The following is a 20,530-nucleotide window of genomic DNA, read 5'->3' on the forward strand; positions in this document are numbered from 1 at the left end:
ACCGATGGGCAAACTGAACAGACAGGCCTCTTCTTGTCTTCACCGTCTATGGAATGAGGTCCATTGAAAGCCTTTTGGGCCTCTCCTCTTTGCTGCCAGTGTGTTGAGGTCTACCGGCGGCCTCTCTGTTTTCTCTTCCTCTTGTCTCTGATGCACATAGAAGGCTCGAGACTTGGAGGGGGAAGGTAGGCATGGGGGAGGAGTACCCTTAGGATCTACAATATTTCATCAAGTCCTTCCATCCCAGAGCCAGCTGCTGAGGTACAGTGTGGACTAGACAAGTGGGACACAATTCCGATCCTTTTTGTGACACTGTTTCTATCCTGATGGGAAGGGTGCAGTAGTACTGAGCTGAGCTCCATGGAGCACAGCCCTGTAGAATGTTTCAGCCTAAAGCAATCCATTATATTTGATAGCAGAAATTAGCTCATACAACTTTGACTTCCCAGGGCGAATGAATATGTGGGACTCTTGATTCCCTTATGTGGGCTGTAGGATTTGCTGGTGATTCCCAGGGCTGGGTCAGTTCTTTGCAGGGTATATGGGATTTCCATGAACGGGCTGTAGGAGTGACTGGTGATTCCCAGGGCTGGGTCAGTTCTCTATAGGGTATGTGGGATGCTTGTGTGGGCTATAGCAGTGACTGATTCCCAGGCCTGGATCTGTGCACATCAGTGTATTTGAGAATCCTGCTGTCCTTGTATTCAGGTTTTGTTCTGGTTACAGGGGATTTTCATTTCTCGTGTGGCCGAGGAGGGACCCGCAGCCCGTGCTGGAGTCCGTGTTGGAGATAAACTTCTTGAGGTAATATTCTTGGGGCTCAGCAATTATCCAATCAATTTATGGTGTCCGAGGGTAATGCAACATGAAGCAGCAGTACAAAGTGTATGGAACAGAGTTAGTCATAGAGTAGGTGACAGAAGGTCCAGTAATGCACATTGCATATGCACGTGCAGGGTTACAGCCAGTGTATGGCCGAGTTCCTGTTCATACCCAGTTCAGTCCAGACGTGGGTTTTGCATCCCTACCAACAGATGGAGGAAAGGTAAACTTTGAGGCATTGCTGCTTATCTGCAGCCCCTCGGTATTTTTCTGTCTCCAGCAGATGAGAGAGGTACAAACCTGCAGTCTGACAAAAAAAAAAAAAAAAGGTCGGAGTTAGGAAGGAAGATCAGAAGTTGGACTGAGGCTTTAGGTACCTTTGTGGACCATCCCTCAGGAGGAGCCGGGCGACTGGGGGCTTGAAAACCCCTGTCTGGCTGTAGCCCACTGCTTCCAGAGGCTGTGATAGCCAGGGGACTGGCTCCCTCGTTGCCTCCAAGGTCTCCTCCTTCAAGCTGCTGCCCTCTGCAGGGAAGTAATCCTATTTACATTAAGTTTTGAAAAAAAAAAATAGAAGTCAGGAGCTTCATTCTGGGCGGCCTGGACGTTTTCAGTGGTGGGAGCTGTTGGCGCCAGCAGGAGGGAAAGAGATAGGAGCCCTTCTTTTTTCCTGCCACCAGGGGAACTGAGTGTGGAGAAGGTTTGCCATGCGCTGTCGGGTCAGTGCGGCCGTGTGGCTTGGTGTTCTCTCTGGTCAGCGCACTCAGGTGGAATTTTATTTTCAGCGCCGCCACTCTTTCTATATGGATAATGGCGCCAAAACCACGCATGGCAGAACGTGTAAAGTATGTGGTCTCTGGTCAGGGAGGCTCAATGTGTGTTCCTTCTGTACCGGCTGCATGTCGGGGGAAGAGGGAACTTCCGTGGCAGCAGCTTTCTAAGAAAGGGCTCCCATGTCTTCGGGGGCCGTAGCTGTGGTGCTGGGGGGATTGAATGGTGCAGCCATGCCTGTGGAGGGTTACAGTCGGAGGCCCTCGACCTTGAGGGCACCAGGGATTCCCCCCCACCTCCTCTTATGCCTGTGGATCCAGGGTGCTGCGGAGGATCAGGATAGGGGAAGAGAGTCAGTTTAAGAGCCTGCTTGGTCAGGGGGCTGATGATCTGGAGGAGTTTTCTCTGGAATTTGTCCTGTTCCTGCATAAGGCCTTTCTTGCAAAGAAGGGAGCAGGGGGGAAACGACCCAGAGAGAGGCAGCCATGTCACTCTTCCAAGAGGCTGAAGCTGGTTTCTTCAGGAGGCTCTGGGGACCTGCTTAGCGCCTGGGACTTGGTCGCGCAGGAACTGAGAGTGATCCCAGGGATTTGGATGACGCCGATGACCTGCAAGAGAATCCTGCAAATCCTCATGGGGCGTACCCGGAAGTGGATGGAGATGCGGATCCGAACGCTGATCCTGATGTTATTAAAGACGACCCTGATTTGGATGGGATAACCAGTATCATTGGGGGATGACCCTAGGGTGGTCCGCCTGTTTAAGAATGAGGAGCTGCGTCCCCTCATTCCCCAGGTTTTGGAGGCGCTAAGGGTTAAAGTTGCTCAGGAAGAGTCTGATAACGAAGGAGTTAATCCAGTCCTGGATGGGCTGTGAGGCCCTCCTAGGTCCTTCGCACTGCCTAAGAAAATTCAATATCTGGTATACTGAGAATGGGACTTCCTGGAGGTGGGCTTGAAGGTTGATAGGGCAATGACGAAGCTTTACCCGTTGATGGAAGAGACCCTGGATATCCTCAGGGTTCCAAAAGTGGATGCTGCGGTTTCTGCGGATACCAAAAAGACAACTATTCCAGCGGCGGGTTCACCCGCTCTGAAGGATTTGCAGGACCGCAAATTGGAGATTTAGTTAAAGCGGATGCTTGAGGTTTCTAGCTTGAACCTCTGTGTGGCGATTTGTGGCAGTATGATGCAGGAGGCCTGTTTGTGATGGGTTCAGAAAGCACAGGAACAAGCTTCACCCGGGGCGTTCAGTCCCATGCAGTCTGCGTGTTTGGAAGCTGGAGTGGCTTATGTGACACATGCGCTGTATAACTTGGTGCGTACTTTGCCATGAGTATGGTCTCAGCAGTGGCGGCTTGCAGGCTTTCATGGTTGTACAATTGATCGGCTGACATGTGGTCCAAGTCCTTGTTGTGTAATCTCCCCTTTAAAGGGAAGCTCCTGTTTGGGAAGGATTTGGATCAGTTGATTAAGACTTTGGGGGTATCAAAAGGGAATAGGTTGCCGGAGGATAAGAGGAGTGGCAAGAATGTTTTCTCTTCCCAATCCTGTTTTCAGGAATCGCGACAGTTCTGTTCAGCAAGAGTTCCTCTGCTTTGGGACCAAAGCAGTCTTTGGGATGGCAGCAGCTCTTTCTGGGTACCTGTACATCCTCCAGGAATGTCGCTGGTCAGGGGACTGGAGGAGGAAAGTCAACATAATGAAGCCGGGGGCGCCCATTCCTGCTTTTATGAGGAGTGGGCCAAGATTACCTTGGACCAGTGGGTCCTGGAGGTAGTAAGAGATGGCTATGCATTAGAATTTTCATACCCTGTTAGGGAGGTCTTTCTAGAGTCCCACTGCTCATCTCGAAGCAAGTGGGAAGCAGTGAGGGGGACTCTGCAGAGGTTACTAAGTTTAAACAAAATAGCTCCAGTCCCGCTGTCCAGGCAGAGGAGGTAATCCATTTATTTTGTGGTCCCCAAAAAGAAGGGCACTTTCCGTCCCATTCTAGATTTGTAAAAGGTGAACGTAGCCTTACGGGTTCCGCATTCTTACGTGGAGACGTTACACACTGTTATGGCAGCAGTCCGCAGAGGAAAGTTCCTAGAGTTGTTGGACCTGACAGAGGCTTACCTCCATATTCCCATTCAAAGGGACCATCAGAAGTCTCTGTGTTTCATGGTGCTAGGACAGCATTTTCAGTTCCGTGCTCTCCCCTTGGGCTTAGCCACGGCACCCTGAACCTTCACAAAATTGGTGGTGGCGGCAGCCTTGAGGCAAGCGGGGATTTTGGTCCATCCATATCTGGACAAAGACGGAGGAGGAGTGCAGTCAATCCATCCAGAAATTATGGACAGGTTGAGTTCGCCGGGTTGGGTGATAAATGTGGTGAAGAATCATCTGGTTCCGACCCTGTCGGAGTATCTGGGAGCACAATTCATTACCCAGAAAGGCAGGGTGTTCTTGACCGCGGACTCAATGTGAGTTCCTTCTGTACCGGCTGTATGTCGGGGGATTATTTGCAGGACCTGGGCTCCATGGCTTCCACGTTGGATATTGTTCTGTGGGCCTTTGCTCACATGTGACTTTTGCTGAAGACGCTCTTGTGCTGGTGGAATCTGTTATTGAAGTATCACTTGCCTTTACCTCTCTTCTATTAGAATCCAAGTCCAGTCTCTCGTAGTGGTTCTCTCACCACAACCTTTAAAAAGGAGTGGATCTGGAGGCCCCTGACTGGGTGGTAATGAGCACAGATGCCAGCCTCAAGCGTTGGGGTGGGGCAGTATGTCAGGTGCGGTCTGCCCAAGGTTTTTGGTCAGTAGCAGAGGCGTCCTGGTCTAACAATCACCTGGAGACAAGGCGGTCCGCAGGGCCCTGGAGGCATTCCTGCCTTGGGTCAAAGGTCAGATATAAGAATTTTCTTGGACAATGCGACAACAGCGTACATCAGTCGTCAAGGAGGGGTGAAGAGCCACATTGTGGCTCTGGAGGCTCAGCAGTTGTTTCGGCGAAATGTCACCTCAAGGGAATAGCGGCATCTCATGTCACGGGAATGGACGATATGCAAGCGGATTTCCTCAGGAATTAACAACTAGATCCGGGGGAATGGGACTTATCCCTGGAGGCCCGGGATTGCGTTTGTCAGCTGGGGTATTCCCCAGTTGGATATTATGGCAACGCAAATGTGGCAAGATTTTTCAGTTGCAGAAGGGAAGTCGGGTCGGAAGGGCTGGATGCTCAAAGGGAGTCCTACTGTACATGTTTTCTTCTTGGCCACTCGTCTAGCGAGTCTTGTGGCACATAGACTCATCCAGGGAAGGTGGTGCTGGTGATGCCCGAGTGGCCGCATCAGCCATGGTTTGCAGATCTGGTGTATCTTGCAATAGACTGACCTCTGAGATTGGCTCACCTGCCAGGGTTGCTTCAACAAGGACCCATATTTTCGGATTGGGAGGAATGCTTTTGACTCGCGGCATGGCTTTTGAGAGGTGGCGGTTGCGCTTGAAAGGATTTTCGGAACCAGTAATTTCTACATTGCTCTAGGGAAGAAGACTTTCTACTTCTTTGGTATACATCAAGGTCTAGAAGGTGTTTGAGTCTTGGTGTTTGCAGCAGCGGCTGGATCCCCTATTGGTGGACGTTCCTCACATCTTGGCCACCTTGCAGCAGGGGTTGTCTAAGGGGCTAGCCTATAGCTCGCTTCATGTTCAGGTTTCAGCCTTGGGGTGCCTTAGGGGCAATTTGCGGGGGGAGGTCTTTGGCCACTCATCCTGATTTCGTTCAATTCCTGAAGGGGAGTCAAGCATTTGCGTCCTCCAGTACGGAACCTCAGCTTAGTTCTGCGAGTGATCTGTGGGGCTATTTTTGAGTCTTTATGGGGACGTCTGTGAAGGATCTGACATTGAAGGCAGTTTTTCTGGTAGCCATATGTTCAGCCAGATGGATTTCGGAGCTTCAGGCTATGTCTTGCAGGGACCCTTTTTTGCATATTTCTAACAACAAGGTGACGTTGTTCACGTCCCTTCTTTTTTTTTTTTTTACCAAAGGTGAGTTCCTCCTTTCATATGAATCAGATGGTAGAACTTCAGGCTTTTCTGGAGTATTTCTAGGGAGTCACTGCAGGAAAGGGAGTTTCATCTTTTGGATGGGCTTCGGAGTCTGTTAAGGTATCTTAAGGTCACTAACTGTTTTTTCAGCGGTCTGATCACCTTTTCATGTCGTTCGGTGACCCGAAGAAAGCAGGTAAAGCTTAGAAAGTGATCAAAATGATAAGGGGCATGAAACGGCTCCCCTATGAGAAAAGGCTAAGGAAGTTAGGGCTGTTCAGTTTGGGGAAGAGACGACTGAGGGGGGATATGAAGAAGTCTACAAAATCACGAAAGGACTTGAATAAGTTAATGTAAATCGGTTATTTACTCTCTCAGATAATAGAAGGACCAGGGGGCACTCCATGATGGTAGCATGTAGCACATTTAAAATATATCGTAGAACATTCTTTTTCACTCAGTGCATAGTTAAGCTCTGGAATTCTTTGCTAAAGGATGCGGTTACAGCAGTTAGTGTAACTGGGTTTGGATAAGTTCCTAGAGGAAAAATCCATAAACTGCTATTACGGTAATTAATAAACAATAGTAGCTTGAGATTTATTTAATGTTTGGGTAGTTGCCAGGTTCTTGTGGCCTGGATTGGCCACTGTTGGAAACAGGATGCTGGGCTTGATGAACCCTTGGTCTGACCCAGTATGGCATGTCTTAAGTTCTTATGTCTCGTTAGCTGAAGGAGACCATTTGCTTCGCTTATACTTGCAAGGGTCGTGAAATTCCAGGAGTTCTGCGAGCGCATTCTACAAGAGCGGCGTGTCAGTTGCTGTATCCTCAGGGGATATGTAGGGCAGCAGCGTGGTCCTCTCCTTATACTTTCACCAAGCATTACCGATTGGGTGTTTGGGTGCAGAAAGATGCTCCCTTTGGTGAGAGTGCTCTGTGTGCGGCACCCTCGGGTTCCCGTCCAGTCTAGGGGTGCTTGGGTACAGCCCACTGGTCTGGACTGATCTGGGTATGAACAGCAAAGGAAAATTAGTTGTTACCTGCTGATTTTGGTTCCTGTAATACCACAGATCAGTCCAGAGACCCGTCCCGTCGCTGCCGAAAGACTGAATTTCCTGGTAGTTTGATAAACCTTATGTCAGAAATTTCGCAAATTGTAAATAAGTTGAGCGTTTGGGAGTTAAGCAGTTATCAGAGTTTTGTTTTCTGGAAGTATGAGAGGCTCCAGCTCAGGGGGGTTGCAACCCCGAGTTACCTGCTCGCCCTGGAAAGGGGGGTGGTGTTTACTCTATGGCTTGGGTACAGGTCAATTCTGAGGGGACTGCAGGTGGCTCTCTCGGTTATGTAGCAGTGCCTCAAAGTTTTATTGTCTGCCTCCATCTGCTGGCGAGGATGCAAAACTCACTTGTCTGGACTGATCTGTGGTATTACAGGAACAAACATTAGCAGGTAAGACCCAATTTTCCTTTGCTCGTATGTAAGGGAGCTTGTTTTGGGTCTCAGAACCGAGCGGGTACTGCAGAATAGGGATAAGGTGCTTTAGCAGAGCCATGTGTGGGAGGGGTCAGTACTTGGACAGCAGGGGTTCTGCAGGGCAAGGTTGAGGGGTATAGATAGAGCGGTATTTGAGCGCCTCAGTACTGGAATAGCAGGGGGTGTTGCAGGGCGGGAATGAGGTGCATTAGGGAGGGGGGGGTAATTGCCAGGTTCTTTTGGCCTGGTTTGGCCTCTGTTGGAAACAGGATGCTGGGCTTGATGGACCCTTGGTCTGACCCAGCATGGCAATTTCTTATGTTCTTAAGAGGTGCCTCAGTATTTGGGCAGGTCCCAGGTCTCACTGAGGCTGTCTGAGTTCCTGGCCCAGCTGTGACCCCCCCCCCCCCCTCCCTGCTCTGTCTCTCCTCCTCTCCCAGGTGAACGGTGTGGACTTGCATAATGCGGAGCACCACCTGGCAGTGGAAGCCCTGCGCAGCTCTGGGAGCTCCGTCACCATGTCGGTCCTGCGGGAGAGGATGGTGGAGCCGGAAAATGCCATCACCGTGACCCCACTGCGGCCAGAGGACGACTATAGCCCGCGGGAGCGGCGAAGTGGCATTCAGTTTCCGGAGGAGACGGAGCTGGCGGTGCCCAGAGAGCGCTATTCCCTGAGCCTGGCGCGCAATGAGAAGGGGCTGGGCTTCAGCATTGCTGGCGGGAAGGGGTCCACGCCTTACAAAGCCGGAGACACGGTGAGTGGCCACTGGCCTGAACCAGCTTGTGCGGCTCTGCCAGAGGCCGTAATCCCTGGTCATCCTCCTTGTAGCGGCAGTGCTGGGCCGGGTCCCCAGGTGCCTTTCCTGAAAGTGCATTTGACTCATTAGAGGCCTTTCTTTTGAAAGATGAGAAAAGAACAGCTTTCCTGGCGTTCAGCTCTGTTGAGATTTTTTTGAGCCCAGGGTGTTGAAAATAGCAACAAGTTGATATTTAATCCTGTGTGTGTGTGTTGACTGCGGGTTGGGCCAAGCTAGTGCTGATATTTTGGGCTCCTTGTTGATTCATGTGCTTTTCTGGTACCAGGCAGAGAGAGGACGACACTGCGACTGCTTTCTCCTGGGGATATCTGCAGTTACCTCTCTGCTATGGATATCTGGGACTTACCTATCTCTTCCAAATAACTGCAGTTACCCCTGATTTACCCCTCTGCTGTGGATATCTGGGACCAGCTACCTCTGCGGTTAACTGTGATTGCCCCTCTGCTGTGCTTTAACTGGGACTGTCAACCCTTTGCTGTACCTATTGGATATCAGCCCTTGTCACTCGGTGTTTGCTGAACTTCTTGCTGTCCATTGCAGTGCAGTTACTTGCCTTGCTAGCATCTCCGCTGCCCCCTCTTCATTTCCCATGTACTTTCTGGATCAGAATTAGAGAAGGTGAGCAGAGCCTGTGCAGTGGGGTTTGTGGCTTCCTCTCACTGTGGAGATCACATGGAAGGTGATGGACTCTCCTCAGTACAGAAAGCAGTGGACTGGAGCTGGTTTCTCTGCAATGGCGTGTTTGAGTGACTGTCTTATTGCTTAGTGTTTGAGCAGTGCGTAAGGTGAAGAAGTTTCTCCTTTTGCTGTAATATGTGGAAAGCGATGGAGTCTCCTCTCTCTCTCCAATGTCTGTGCAGTAGCATTCGTATGGAAGGTGACCTTCTCTCTCATTGTGTGACACTGCAGTGTAGTTTGAGAGTGACAGTGAGCACTGTGGAAGATGAGGGCGTCTCTCTCCTTTTATGCAGTGGATTGTTTTTGAAATTAATGAGCAAGAGAAGATACTACATAGTGCAATAGAGTAACGCCCTGCCAAATTATTTTATTTGATTGTGTTTTATTGTAAATATGAATGTTTTATTTTGTAAACTGCCTGGGATTGTGTGGCATACAAATGTTTTTTGAAATAAATTTTAGTTTCACTCCAGTTTCTGTACAGAAGGTTTTGTTGGAGGTGCTAGAATAATCTCTGTCTTGGTATCTGGGCAGTGCAGTGTTTGAAGACGGGGACAGGAATTCTTCTTCTCCGTGCAGTGTCTGGGCAGTGCGGTGTTTGAAGACGGGGACAGGAATTCTTCCTCTCCGTGCAGTGTCTGGGCAGTGAGGTGTTTGAACATGGGAATAGGAATTCTTCCTCTCCATGCAGTGTCTGGGCAGTGAGGTGTTTGATGAAAAGGACAGGTTTCTTCCTCCATGCAGTGTCTGGGCAGTGAGGTGATGGAAGGCGGGGACAGATTTCTTCCTCTCTGTGTAGTGTCTGGGCAGTGCAGTGTTTGAAGACAGGGACAGGAGTTCTTCCTCTGTGCAGTGTCTGGGCAGTGCGGTGTTTGAAGACGGGGACAGGAATTCTTTTTCTCCATGCAGTGTCTGGGCAGTGCAGTGTTTGAACACGGGAACAGGAATTCTTCCTCTCCGTGCAGTGTCTGGGCAGTGCAGTGTTTGAACACGGGGACACGTGTCTTCCTCTCCATTCAGTATCTGGGCAGTGCGGTGTTTGTAGATGGGGACAGTTGTCTTCAACTCCGTGCAGTGTCTGGGCAGCGCGGTGTTTGTAGATGGGGACAGGTGTCTTCCTCTCCGTGCAGTATCTGGGCAATGCGGTGTTTGAAGACGGGGACAGTTTTCTCCCTCTCTGGGCAGTGAAGTATTTGAATACAGGGACCGTTTGCTTCTTCTCACGTCTGTTTCTGGGCATACAAGTTTTTGAAGATGAGGATAGTTTTCTCCTCGCAGTGCAGTGTTTGTGCAGTCTATTTAGAGGGTTGACAGTCTCTCCTTTTTTTTTCTCTCTGTCCTTCTTATGTAATGACCTTTATATAAGCGACTGAGTATCTCCTGTCTATTGCTAGCAATCTGTGTGGAAGGTGCCATTCCCCCCCTCTCACTGCAGTGCCAGTGCAGTGGAGTCTTTCCTCTCTTGTTCACTGCAGGCTCTGTAGAGCAGTTTACACTGAAGGTAACTGAGTCTAGCATCTCACACAGTACATTGCATTGTTGATGGAAGTGACAGTCTCTTTTCCAATTCAGGGAGCTTTATGAATTAGATAATTTGGTCATATGTGAACAAAGTAATAAAAAAGTTAAAAAAAAAAAAAGACAAAAAAAATAGTAGTAAAAATAACCATAAAATAATATTACAAAGTACAGAAAGGATATCATCTAAAACATTTCACTGCAGTGTGCCCTGCAGGTGAGCATGGGGGGGAGGGGGATGGGGTCTCTCTCGCTGTAGCGTGGGGGGGAGGGAGGGGATGGGGTGTGTCTCGCTGTAGCGTCTGCATGGTGGACTTTGTGTAGGTGATGACAGCCTCCCTTCTCTCTTCCTCTCTAAAGGGAATTTTTATCTCCCGGATTGCGGAGGGTGGAGCAGCAAACAAGGATGGGACCCTGCATGTTGGAGACCGGGTCCTTTCCGTGAGTATTCCTTGTGCACTCCTGTTGCTTCCCTTTTTGGACCTTGTGTGAGGTTTGCATGTGGCTTCTTCTGGTTAATGAGGTGACTGCTGTGGTAAAGTGCTGAGCTCTGTGTGTGTGTGTGTGTGTGTGTGTGTGTGAGAGAAACTGATCCGGGCTGGCTCCTCACTCTATCCAGCTCCTCTCTATACAGCTCAGAGACAGTTCTCCCATTGACACATTGATTTCAACCCCAGGTCCACGTATTATGGGTCTTCTTTGTCTCTCCCATCTGCACAACGTGTCTCGTTTACTTACTGGCAGCAGAGATATAATCCTGAGGACCCACAGCTCCCTTCAGAGCCTGGGGGGTCAGGTGTGCCCTAGAAGGCTGCTATTCAGTTCTGGCATGTAGGAACGCATGGACTGTCCTGCTCTCCTCACCTCTGTTGCTTGCTGGTATATAGGGGCAGGGTTATTTGCATGTTGGTGCAGCTTCAGGTTTTTTCATTATTGTCTGTCATGATTTGCAGAGGGTATGGTGCCCAGAGCAGAGTTGGATATGTTATTGTCTGCCAGCTAGAAGTGAATAGATCTGCATGTCTCCACAGCGTGCCAATCCCTCCACTGCTGGCATGGGAGCATGGTAACCTGGGAAATGAAGGCAGATAAAGACCCAAGTGTTGCATCCGGTCTGCCGCTCTGTGCTACCCTGTTTCTTCATTTCTCTCCTTTAGCTCCTAGGGATCCTCTGAATATCTCGTACCCTTTTGAATTCTGTTATCCTCCTTGTCGCCTTTGCCTCTTCTGGGAGGGCATGCCAGGCATCCACCACCCTTTCGTGAAGAAATATTTCCCGACATTCTTCCTGACTCTGTTCCCTTGGAGTTTCACACCACGATTCCTAGTTCTTCAGCTACTTCATGCTTGATGCTTGACCATCGTTAAAACCGTTCAGGTATTTAAAGATCTCTAGCATCTCTCCGTGACCTAGGAGGAGTATATCGCCACAGTGTACGCGGTGGCTACTAAGAAGAGAGGCCCAAGCCATTCCCTCCAGTGCTAAGAGAGGAGCATGGGAACGGCCTCCCCTAGCAGTAGATTGGTTCAAAGGAAGTTAGAATATCCCAGAAGAGAGGTTGTGACTAAGGCTTGAAGTAGCCCCACACGGATGTAGAATGATTCCAAACTGCCTGTATCAATTGCTAACAGGCGGGTTGTGAATACAAAGAGAAATAAAAGTATAAATAAAAAATAAACTTTAAAATGTCTGTATGTGAATGCCAGAGGTCTGAACAGTAAGACTGGTGAGTTACAAGGTATGCCATTATATAAGGATATAAACTTTACAGGCATTCCAGAGACATGGTGGAAGGAGGATACTACCAGGATATAAATTATATCATTATGACAGGACAGGTTGAATTGGTGGAGGGGTGGCACTATATCAGAAAGATGGATGAAAATCCTGCAGGAAACAAAATGCACTGTGGAATCCTTATGGAGAGAAATTCATGTGTGATGGATAAGAGTATAGCGGTGGGTGTACACTACCTGCCACTTGGGCAAAATGAATGAAACAGACTCTGAAATGTTAGCTGAAATAAAAAAAAAACCCCAAACAAATACATTTGGCAATCCAATATTGGGGGATTTCACTTATCCCCGGAATTGACTGGGTCAATGTCTCATCAGGACATGCTAGAGCGGTTAAGTTTCCAGATAGCATAAAGGGCTGCTTTATGGGGCATCTGGTCCTAGAACTGATGAGAGGGGCAGCTACTTAAGATCTAGTCCTCAGTGAAACGTGACCTGCTGCAAGGGGTCATTGTGGCTGGGTTGCTAAGCCATAGCAATCATACTGCTGTCAAATTTGGCTTAATCGCTGGAGTGAGGATTTTAAGTAAAACTACTGCCCTGGGACAGAATGAGGAAATTAGTTATAAAACAAAATTACACAGAGCAGTTGAAGGGTTAAAAGTTTGCGTCAGGTATGGATGTTTAAAAATACTGCTTTGGAAGCCCAAATAACATGTATTAGTTAATATTAAAAAAGTTGAAGGAAGACCAAAGGACTGCCTGATTGGTTTAATGGTGGGAGAGGTAAAGGAGGCAGTTAAAGCTGAAAGGGCATCGTTCAAAAAAAAAAAAAATGGAAAACAGAGCCAAATGAGGAAAGTGGTCAAGAGCAGAAGCACTGGCAAGTCAGATGTAAAGCAGTAGTAGGACAGGTGCAGAGAGACTGACTTTCTGTAATTTAATATAATTTATACTCCGCCTTTCACCCACTTCAAGACTTTGAGAAAAAGCTTGCCAGCCAGTCAATAACTCCTAACAAAAACGTTTTCCAGTGCATTCAAAGCAGAAAGCCTGCGGGGGAGGTCCTTGCGCCGCTAGATGACTTCGGGGGTGCCCGGGGAAGACGAGGAGATCGCAGAAAACCTGCCTCAGTCTGTATGGAGGAAGACATTGAACGCGTACTGACACCCGACACCTTCCTTAATGGTGGAGATTCTGAGCAACTAAAATTTGTAATAGATCAGAATCGACTAAAGAACTAAAACATGAAACTGCTAATTTCTTACTAGTAATCTATCATTTAAAACAGCCCTGATACCTGGAAAGTGGCCCGCGCCACACCAATTGTTTTAATTTATAATTTTTATTGTCAGACATACAAAACATTCCATAACCGTATGCATTTGCCATAGAGTAAAAATTAACAGCAGCGGGTACAGACCTGTGATGGACATGCAAAACAACAGTATTCAGCAGGTCTTGTGTTAACACTATACACCATGTCAAGGTTTTGCAAGCAAATGGCCTAGAAATAAACATATTCCAGTAAGATGGTTTAGCCATTGCATTTTATACACATCAATTTTACATATAAGAAATCCCCCTCCCATCTAATGTAGCATTAAGACTACATATGGGGAAATACGTTGGTAGCGATATTAGGCATAGGGTTACAGATGTAGAGTTACTCTGTGAATGGCTGCTGGAGTGGGACACCCATTTTTAAAAAAGGCTCCAGGCTGGATCTGGGGAAACTCTCTAGACCGGTGAGCCTGACATTGGTTCCAGGCAAAATGGTAGAAGTCATTCTTAAAAATAAAATCACTGGCCATATAGATAGACATGGCTTAATGGAGAAGAGTCAGCATGGTTTTAGCAAAGAGGAGTCTTAGTTTAGAATTGTTTGAATGTTTAAATATGAAGATGAAGGTGAGCTGGTTGATATTTTCAGCAGGTGTAATGTCCTATAGTGGATTGGTAACTGGTTGAAAGACTAAATGGTCAGCTTTCCAAACGGAGAGAGGTTTTCCGTGGAATACCATGGGGAGCAGCCCTGGGACCTGTGCTGTTTAACATATTCATAAGTGATCTGGAAAAGGGAATGACAAGTGAGGTGATCAGATTTGCAAATGACACAAAATTACTCAAAGTTGTTAGAAATAGCAGCAGAGTGTGAAGAACTGCAAAAGGACTGGGAGCCTTGACCACTGAAGAGCAGCTGCAATTTAATGTGGGAAAGTGCATCGTGATGATCATAGGGAAAAAAATCCAACTACAGTTACACAATGCTGGGCTCCCTGTATGTACCCAGATCAGTCCAGACTCCTGGGTTTTGCACTTCTGCCAGCAGATGGAGACAGAGAGAGTCTCACTGACACTGTACCTAACCCAGGGTGCCACTTGCAGTCCCTCGGTATTTCTCTGTCTCCAGCAGATGGGAGATGGTGTAAAACCTGCAGTCTACAGAGCAAGGAAATAAAAATATTAAAAGACATAATTACTGGATCCTCCCAGAAGGTTGTGTGGTCATGGAGGTGGACGAGCAGGGGGGTTGGTGACCCTTCTGATAGCTCGGTCCGGAGGTCCGTGGGGTGGACATCTGGTGGTACAGATCCCTCATCCTCCACGAGACAGCAGTGGAACCTGCTGGTAGTTCTGCACTGCAGGCCCAGTGGAGCAGGGAATTGTCCCTTTATACGGTTTGTCCTGGGCTGGGTTGCTAAAATTTGGTGAAAGAAGACGACTGATATAGCCAGTGATCTGGCTCTGTTCTGATCTCCCATGCGGCCTGCGCTTCTGGAACCTGAACCTCTGCACCAAAGGAAAGTATTGGTTTCTAGGTATCTTTATTTGTTCTCACAGAGTAAAAAGACGAAAGAGAGAGAACAAGGAACTAGAAGGAGGAATCTGTGCAGCAGCGAGGTTCCAGGGAGGGAAGCTACCTCAGCAGCTCGGGGAGCTCAGCGATGGGGTTTTTCAGCAGCTTCTCTGCCTGCGGAGGAGACCGGGTGTTGGCTCCGTGCTGCTGAGGGACTGCTCCCCTGCTTGCCGTAGAGTTGCTGGTGGTGCCGCGGGTACGAGGAAGAACTGCGTGTGCGTGTAGCAAAAGCATGTGAGGGGTCTGCGTCAAGCATGACCTCACTGGTAGAACAAGCCTCACGGGTGACGGGGTCTAGCGCAGAGGCTTTTCTCGTCATCGGGGAAACGGCGGCCATTTTCGATTCCTTAGTAGCTTCAACGAGAGAGCCAGGGGAATCCCCGCCTTAACTGTTGCCGGCGGTTCCCATGCTGACTCTTCTCCATTAAGCCATGTCTATCTATATGGCCAGTGATTTTATTTTTAAGAATGACTTCTACCATTTTGCCTGGAACCAATGTCAGGCTCTCCGGTCTAGAGTTTCCCCAGATCCAGCCTGGAGCCCTTTTTAAAACTTGGTGTCCCACTCCAGCAGCCATTCACAGAGTAACTCTACATCTGTAACCCTATGCCTAATATCGCTACCAACGTATTTCCCCATGTGTTGTCAATTTGAAGGTGATTAGAGCAACCTTATATTTGATACCCTCAGTAATGGGTAGCCAGCATGACTCAATGAGAATGGGGGTAACGTGAGCTCGTTTCTTTGTGCCAGCAGTGAGACGAGCAATGACATTAATCAGTAACTGTAAGGGTTTTAAGATACTACAGGTAAACCCAATAGGACAGAGTTGCAGTAGTCCACCAAAGGGAGAATCGAGGTCTTTACAACTGTCCTAAAGTCAGGGGAGTCTAGCAAGTGTTTAAGACCACAAAGAACACATATAATTAAAAAAGAAAAAAAAGATTTTATTCTGCTTTTCACATGTGGTCGGAAGGAAACTGTGAGGTCAAAAACAACACCTAAGTTACGAATACACAAGTCAAGGGAAAAGAGACGACATCAATCAAAATTGAAGTGTGCGCAGTATTGGAGAGGGAATGCCAGATTAACAAACACTGTGTGTTAGATAAATTAAGGGATGGTTTTATTATAAAATAACAGTGACCATGCAGAGACTGACCAAATCCACAGTTTCAAACCAAGAAGGTCTTAACCGGACAAAAGATGGTATGTCATCAGCATATATTTTGTAGACCTCACATAACCTCGCAAGTACTTTACACAGAGGATCAAGGTAAACATTAAAGAGTGTGGCTGAAATTCCTGAACCAGGTTCACAGTGATTTGGTACATTTTGTCTGTATCATCACCCCTGAAAACCATCTCCGGAATGGGTATCTCCCCAACATCCTCATTAGTAAACACGGAAGCAAAGAATTAATTTAGTCTTTCTGCATTGGCTTAGCTTCTCTGTAGGTCCCTTTAATCCATGGGTCATCTAAAGGTCCAACCAACTCCCTCACAGGTTTCCTGCTTTGGATATATTTAAAGTTTTTATTGTGAGTTTTTGCCTCTATGGCCAACTTCATTTCAAATTCTCTCTTCGCCTGTCTTATCAATGTTTTACATTCAACTTGACTATGCTTATGCTTTTTCCTATTTTCTTCAGATGGATCCTTCTTCCAGTTTTTGAAGGACTTTTTTGGCTAAAATAACCTCTTTCACCTCACCTTTTAACCATGCTGGTAATTGTTTTGCCTTCCTTCCACCTTTCTTAATGCATAGAATACATCTGGACTGTGCTTCTAAGATGATATTTTTAAAAAATGTCCATGCCTGTTGTATACTTTTAACCTTTGCAGCTGCACCTTTCAGTTTTTTCTATTTTCCTCATTTTATCAAAGTTTCCCTTTTGAAAGTTTAGTGTTAGAGCTGCAGATTTACTTATCGTCCCCCTTCCAGTTATTAGTTAAAATTTGATCATGTTATGATCACTGTTGCCAAGTGGCCCCACCACAGTTACTTCTCTCACTAAATCCTGCACTCCACTAAGAATTAAATCTAAAATAGCTCCTTCTCTTGTTGGTTCCTGAACCAATTGCTCCATGAAGCAGTCATTTATTACATCCAGGAACATTATGTCTCCAGCATGTTCTGATGTTACACTTACCCAGTCAATATTGGGGTAATTGAAATCTCCCATTATTATTGCACTGCCAAATTGGTTAGCTTCCCTGATTTCTCTTAGCATTTCATCATCTGTCTGACCATTTTGTCCAGGTGGACGGTAGTATACACCTATCACTATACTCTTACCCAACACACATGGGATTTCTACCCATATAGATTCTACAGAGCATTTAGTCTCTTGTATGATCTTTATCCAGACATAAAGTGCCACACCCCTTTCAAGTTGATCCTCCCTATCTTTGCGATATAATTCGAATCCTGCTATAGCGCACTCCCATTGATTATCCCTCTTCCACCCGGTCTCCGAGATGCCAGTTATGTCTGTCTCATCATTCGATGCTATACACTCTTAACTCTTCCATCTTACTTCTTAAATTTCTGGCATTGGCATACAGACATTTAAAAGTGCTTTTTTTTGTTTGTATTGTTTGTATTAACAACCTGCTTTTCATTTGATAGAGAGAATTTGGAATCCTTTAGCTCAGGTGATTCTTTACTTATAGGGACATGGACTACTTTTGCTTGTATTGGAACCTCTCTGTTGGGATACATTAACTTTCCTGTTTCATTAGTATCCTTCAAAGATACGTTCCTCTGAACCATGCACTGATGACTGACTGATTTCCCCCTTGATCTAGTTTAAAAGCTGCTCATTCTTCTTTTTAAAGGTTAGTCCCAGCAACTGGTTCCACTCTGGTTAAGGTGGAGCCTGTCCATTCGGAAAAGTCTCCCTCTTCCCCAAAAGTTGCCCAGTTCCTTACAAAACTGAATCCCTCTTCCTTGCACCATTGTCTCATTCAGATTCCGGAGCTCTGCCTGACTCTGGGGACCTTCATGTGGAACAGGGAGCATTTCAGAGAATGCTATCCTGGAGGCTCTAGATTTCAGCTTTCTACCTAAAATTTTAAATGTGGCTTCCAGAACCTCCCTCCCACATTCTCCTATGTTGTTGGTGCCCACATATACCACGACAGCCGGCTCCTCCCCAGCACTGTCTAAAATCCTATCTAGGTGATGTGTGAGATCCGCCACCTTCGCACCAAGTAGGCATGTTACCAGGCGATCCTCACACCCACCAGCCACCCAGCTGTCTACATTCCTAAAAGTCGAATCACCAATTATGATGGCCAACCTAACCCTTCCCTCCTGGGCAGTAGGCCCTGGGAGACTTGGTGCAAGAGGAAAATGCATTAACTGGAGAGCAGGTCCTTGCTACAGGATCACTTCCTGCTACACCATGGTGATGCTGTCCAACTAGGAGACCTTTATGATCCAGTGCAGCACTGAGGCTGTCAGACTGAATTTGGAACTTCGCTACTATGTCCCTGAAGGTCTCATCAGTGTACCTCTCTGTTTGCCTCAGATCCTCCAAGTCTGTCATTCTAGCCTCCAGAAATCGGACTTGTTCTCTGAGAGCCAGGAGCTCTTTGCTCTGAGTGCACACAGGCTTTACTCCTAAGCTTTCTTGAATTTTTCTGATCTTTGTTTCTACCAACTCCCCAGTGAGGCTGGTTTTTGCCTTCTCCGAGGACAAGCAGGATTGTAGTCCTCATACATGGGTGACATCATCAGATGGAGCCCTGATGTGGAAAACTTTGACGAGGCACAGTGAGTATGGGAATTGGCACCTGCAGATTGGCATGGCTGTGGGCCTCAGATCTAAAACAGAGTTCCCTGTACGTACCTGGATCAGTCCAGACAGTGGGTTATGTCCCCAATCCGGCAGATGGAGTCAGCACAAGCTTTGAGGGAGCGTATCCATATATACTACTACCCCCTCTGCAGGAGTTCAGTATCTTCTGACTCCAGCAGATGCGAGTAGGGGAATCCGGCTTCCCCTCCTTTTCCTTTTTCTTCACTTTCTTGCTTGATTATGGCTTGTTGTTGCCTTTTTCTGTGGATCAAGTTTGTATCAAGTTTGTATTAAGTTTAAAAAAAAAACAAAAAAAAATAAGGCAGAGTTCTTTCAACTTCTGGGGAGTGGCTTATCTTCCTTGTCTCTTCTCTGCGGCCTTGCTGTTTATTTCTCGTTGCAGCCAGGGGTAAGTTTGTTTTTCCTTTGTAGTTTTTTCCTTCACAGCTCAGCCCCCGGTGCCCGCGAAAGCCGGTGGAGCCGGCCTCTTCGCTCTTTACTCCCTCACCCGCGGCCATTTTACAGCTCCTCATGGGCTGCTGAGCCATTTAGGGAAAGATGTCTGGGGCGGGTCGTGTGGCCGGGAAGGCCCCCCCGCGGCACCCTCCTCTATTTTCAGACAGCGGGCAGTGCGGGCCGACCGGGCCCCCCCGCAGCGGCGCTTTTGTGCGCGTGGCCCCCCCCCCCCCCCCCCCCCCCCCGTGGCTTTTTCTTTTCTCCTACAGCGATCCCAATGCCGCGGCCGTCCCGCTGTGCGGCCTGCGGAGACCCGGGGTCCCGGATTTCCCGGGAGGGCATCTGTGCACGATGCCTTCCCGGGGGGGAAGGTACCTCACAGTCCCTGACTGATTTCTCTTTTTTGCCCGGGCGGCGCGGGCCGGCCACTCCGCCATTTTTGGCGGGAACGGCGGCCATTTTACATTCTGAGCGCCCTGAGGCGCAGGCCACGAGGGGGAACGGATCCCTGGAGGCCACGAGGGAGAACGGATCCCTGGAGGACTCTACCAGCGGGGGTGTTCCCCCGATTTTGGTGCAGGAACCAAGCACCCAGAGCCAGGGAGCAGGAACCACGCCGCCCCCGAAGCGCACCCGAGCAGGCCGGGGTTCTCTCCGGAGTTTATCCTGCTCATGCATACCGCTTATCTGCAGGGGCTGGAAGCACCTGTGGGACCCCCCCCTCCTAAGATCCCTCGGATGTCGCCCTCGACGACGGCCCCCCCCCGACCCTCCGGGAGTGGGGGCCTCCCGCCTTCCTACCCGGGTCCGATCCACGCCCGCGGCAGTGGGGGCGGTGCCAGACCCAGCGGGACATGGACTTGACCTCCCGGACGGGGGACAAGGGGACGGCACGCAGGAGGGGGATGATCCGCGTACCCTACGCCTCTTCCAGAGGGAAGAGCTGGACGACCTCATCCCGCAGATCATCCAAGAATTAGATTTGGACCCGCCACCAGACCCGCCTGCCCCAGTAGCTCCCGCTGTCGTCACTTCTTCAAGGAAGGGAGATCCTGTCCTGGCGGCACTCCGGCCGAGGGCTCGGGCTTTTCCCATTCATGACTCGTTTTTACAACTTCTCACCAGGGAATGGGACACCCCGGAGGCCTCCCTGAAGAGCAGCCGGGCTATGGAAAAGCTGTACCCGCTCCCCAAAGATTTCTGGACCTCATCAAGGTCCCAAAGATGGACTCCGCAGTGTCGGCGGTCACGAAGAGGACGACTATCCCAGTGACGGGAGGTGTGGCGTTGCGGGACACACAGGATCGTAAGTTGGAAGTTTTCCTTAAGCAGGTTTTCGAGGTCTCACTCCTCACGTCTCAGAACCTGCCGTCCGATGAGGCTGCCCAGGCAGATCGGCTAGAAGCCGCAGTGGCGTATGGGGCGGACGCCTCGTACGACCTTTTTCGGGTCCTCGCAAGATCCATGGTTTCGGTAGTGGCAGCACGACGACTACTGTGGCTACGCAATTGGGCGCCTGATACGTCCTCTAAGTCGAGTCTGGGCTCTCTTCCCTTCAGGG

At 48.6% G+C, this 20,530-nt stretch overlaps 1 protein-coding gene across 13 annotated transcripts in view; it reads left to right on the forward strand.

The window, feature by feature from the left end:
- SCRIB (scribble planar cell polarity protein) overlaps positions 1 to 20,530 on the forward strand; it is a gene marked incomplete in the record, with an annotated part of 447,609 nt that overhangs the window by 267,335 nt on the left and 159,744 nt on the right. For all 13 annotated transcript variants that reach the window (XM_029592269.1, XM_029592271.1, XM_029592272.1 and 10 more), the window contains 3 exon segments: positions 727 to 804; positions 7,537 to 7,851; positions 10,471 to 10,551. In XM_029592269.1, the coding sequence (XP_029448129.1) occupies positions 727 to 804; positions 7,537 to 7,851; positions 10,471 to 10,551 (474 nt within the window).

The sequence above is a fragment of the Rhinatrema bivittatum genome, chromosome 2, assembly GCF_901001135.1.
Source record: "Rhinatrema bivittatum chromosome 2, aRhiBiv1.1, whole genome shotgun sequence".
Lineage (NCBI taxonomy): Eukaryota > Metazoa > Chordata > Amphibia > Gymnophiona > Rhinatrematidae > Rhinatrema > Rhinatrema bivittatum.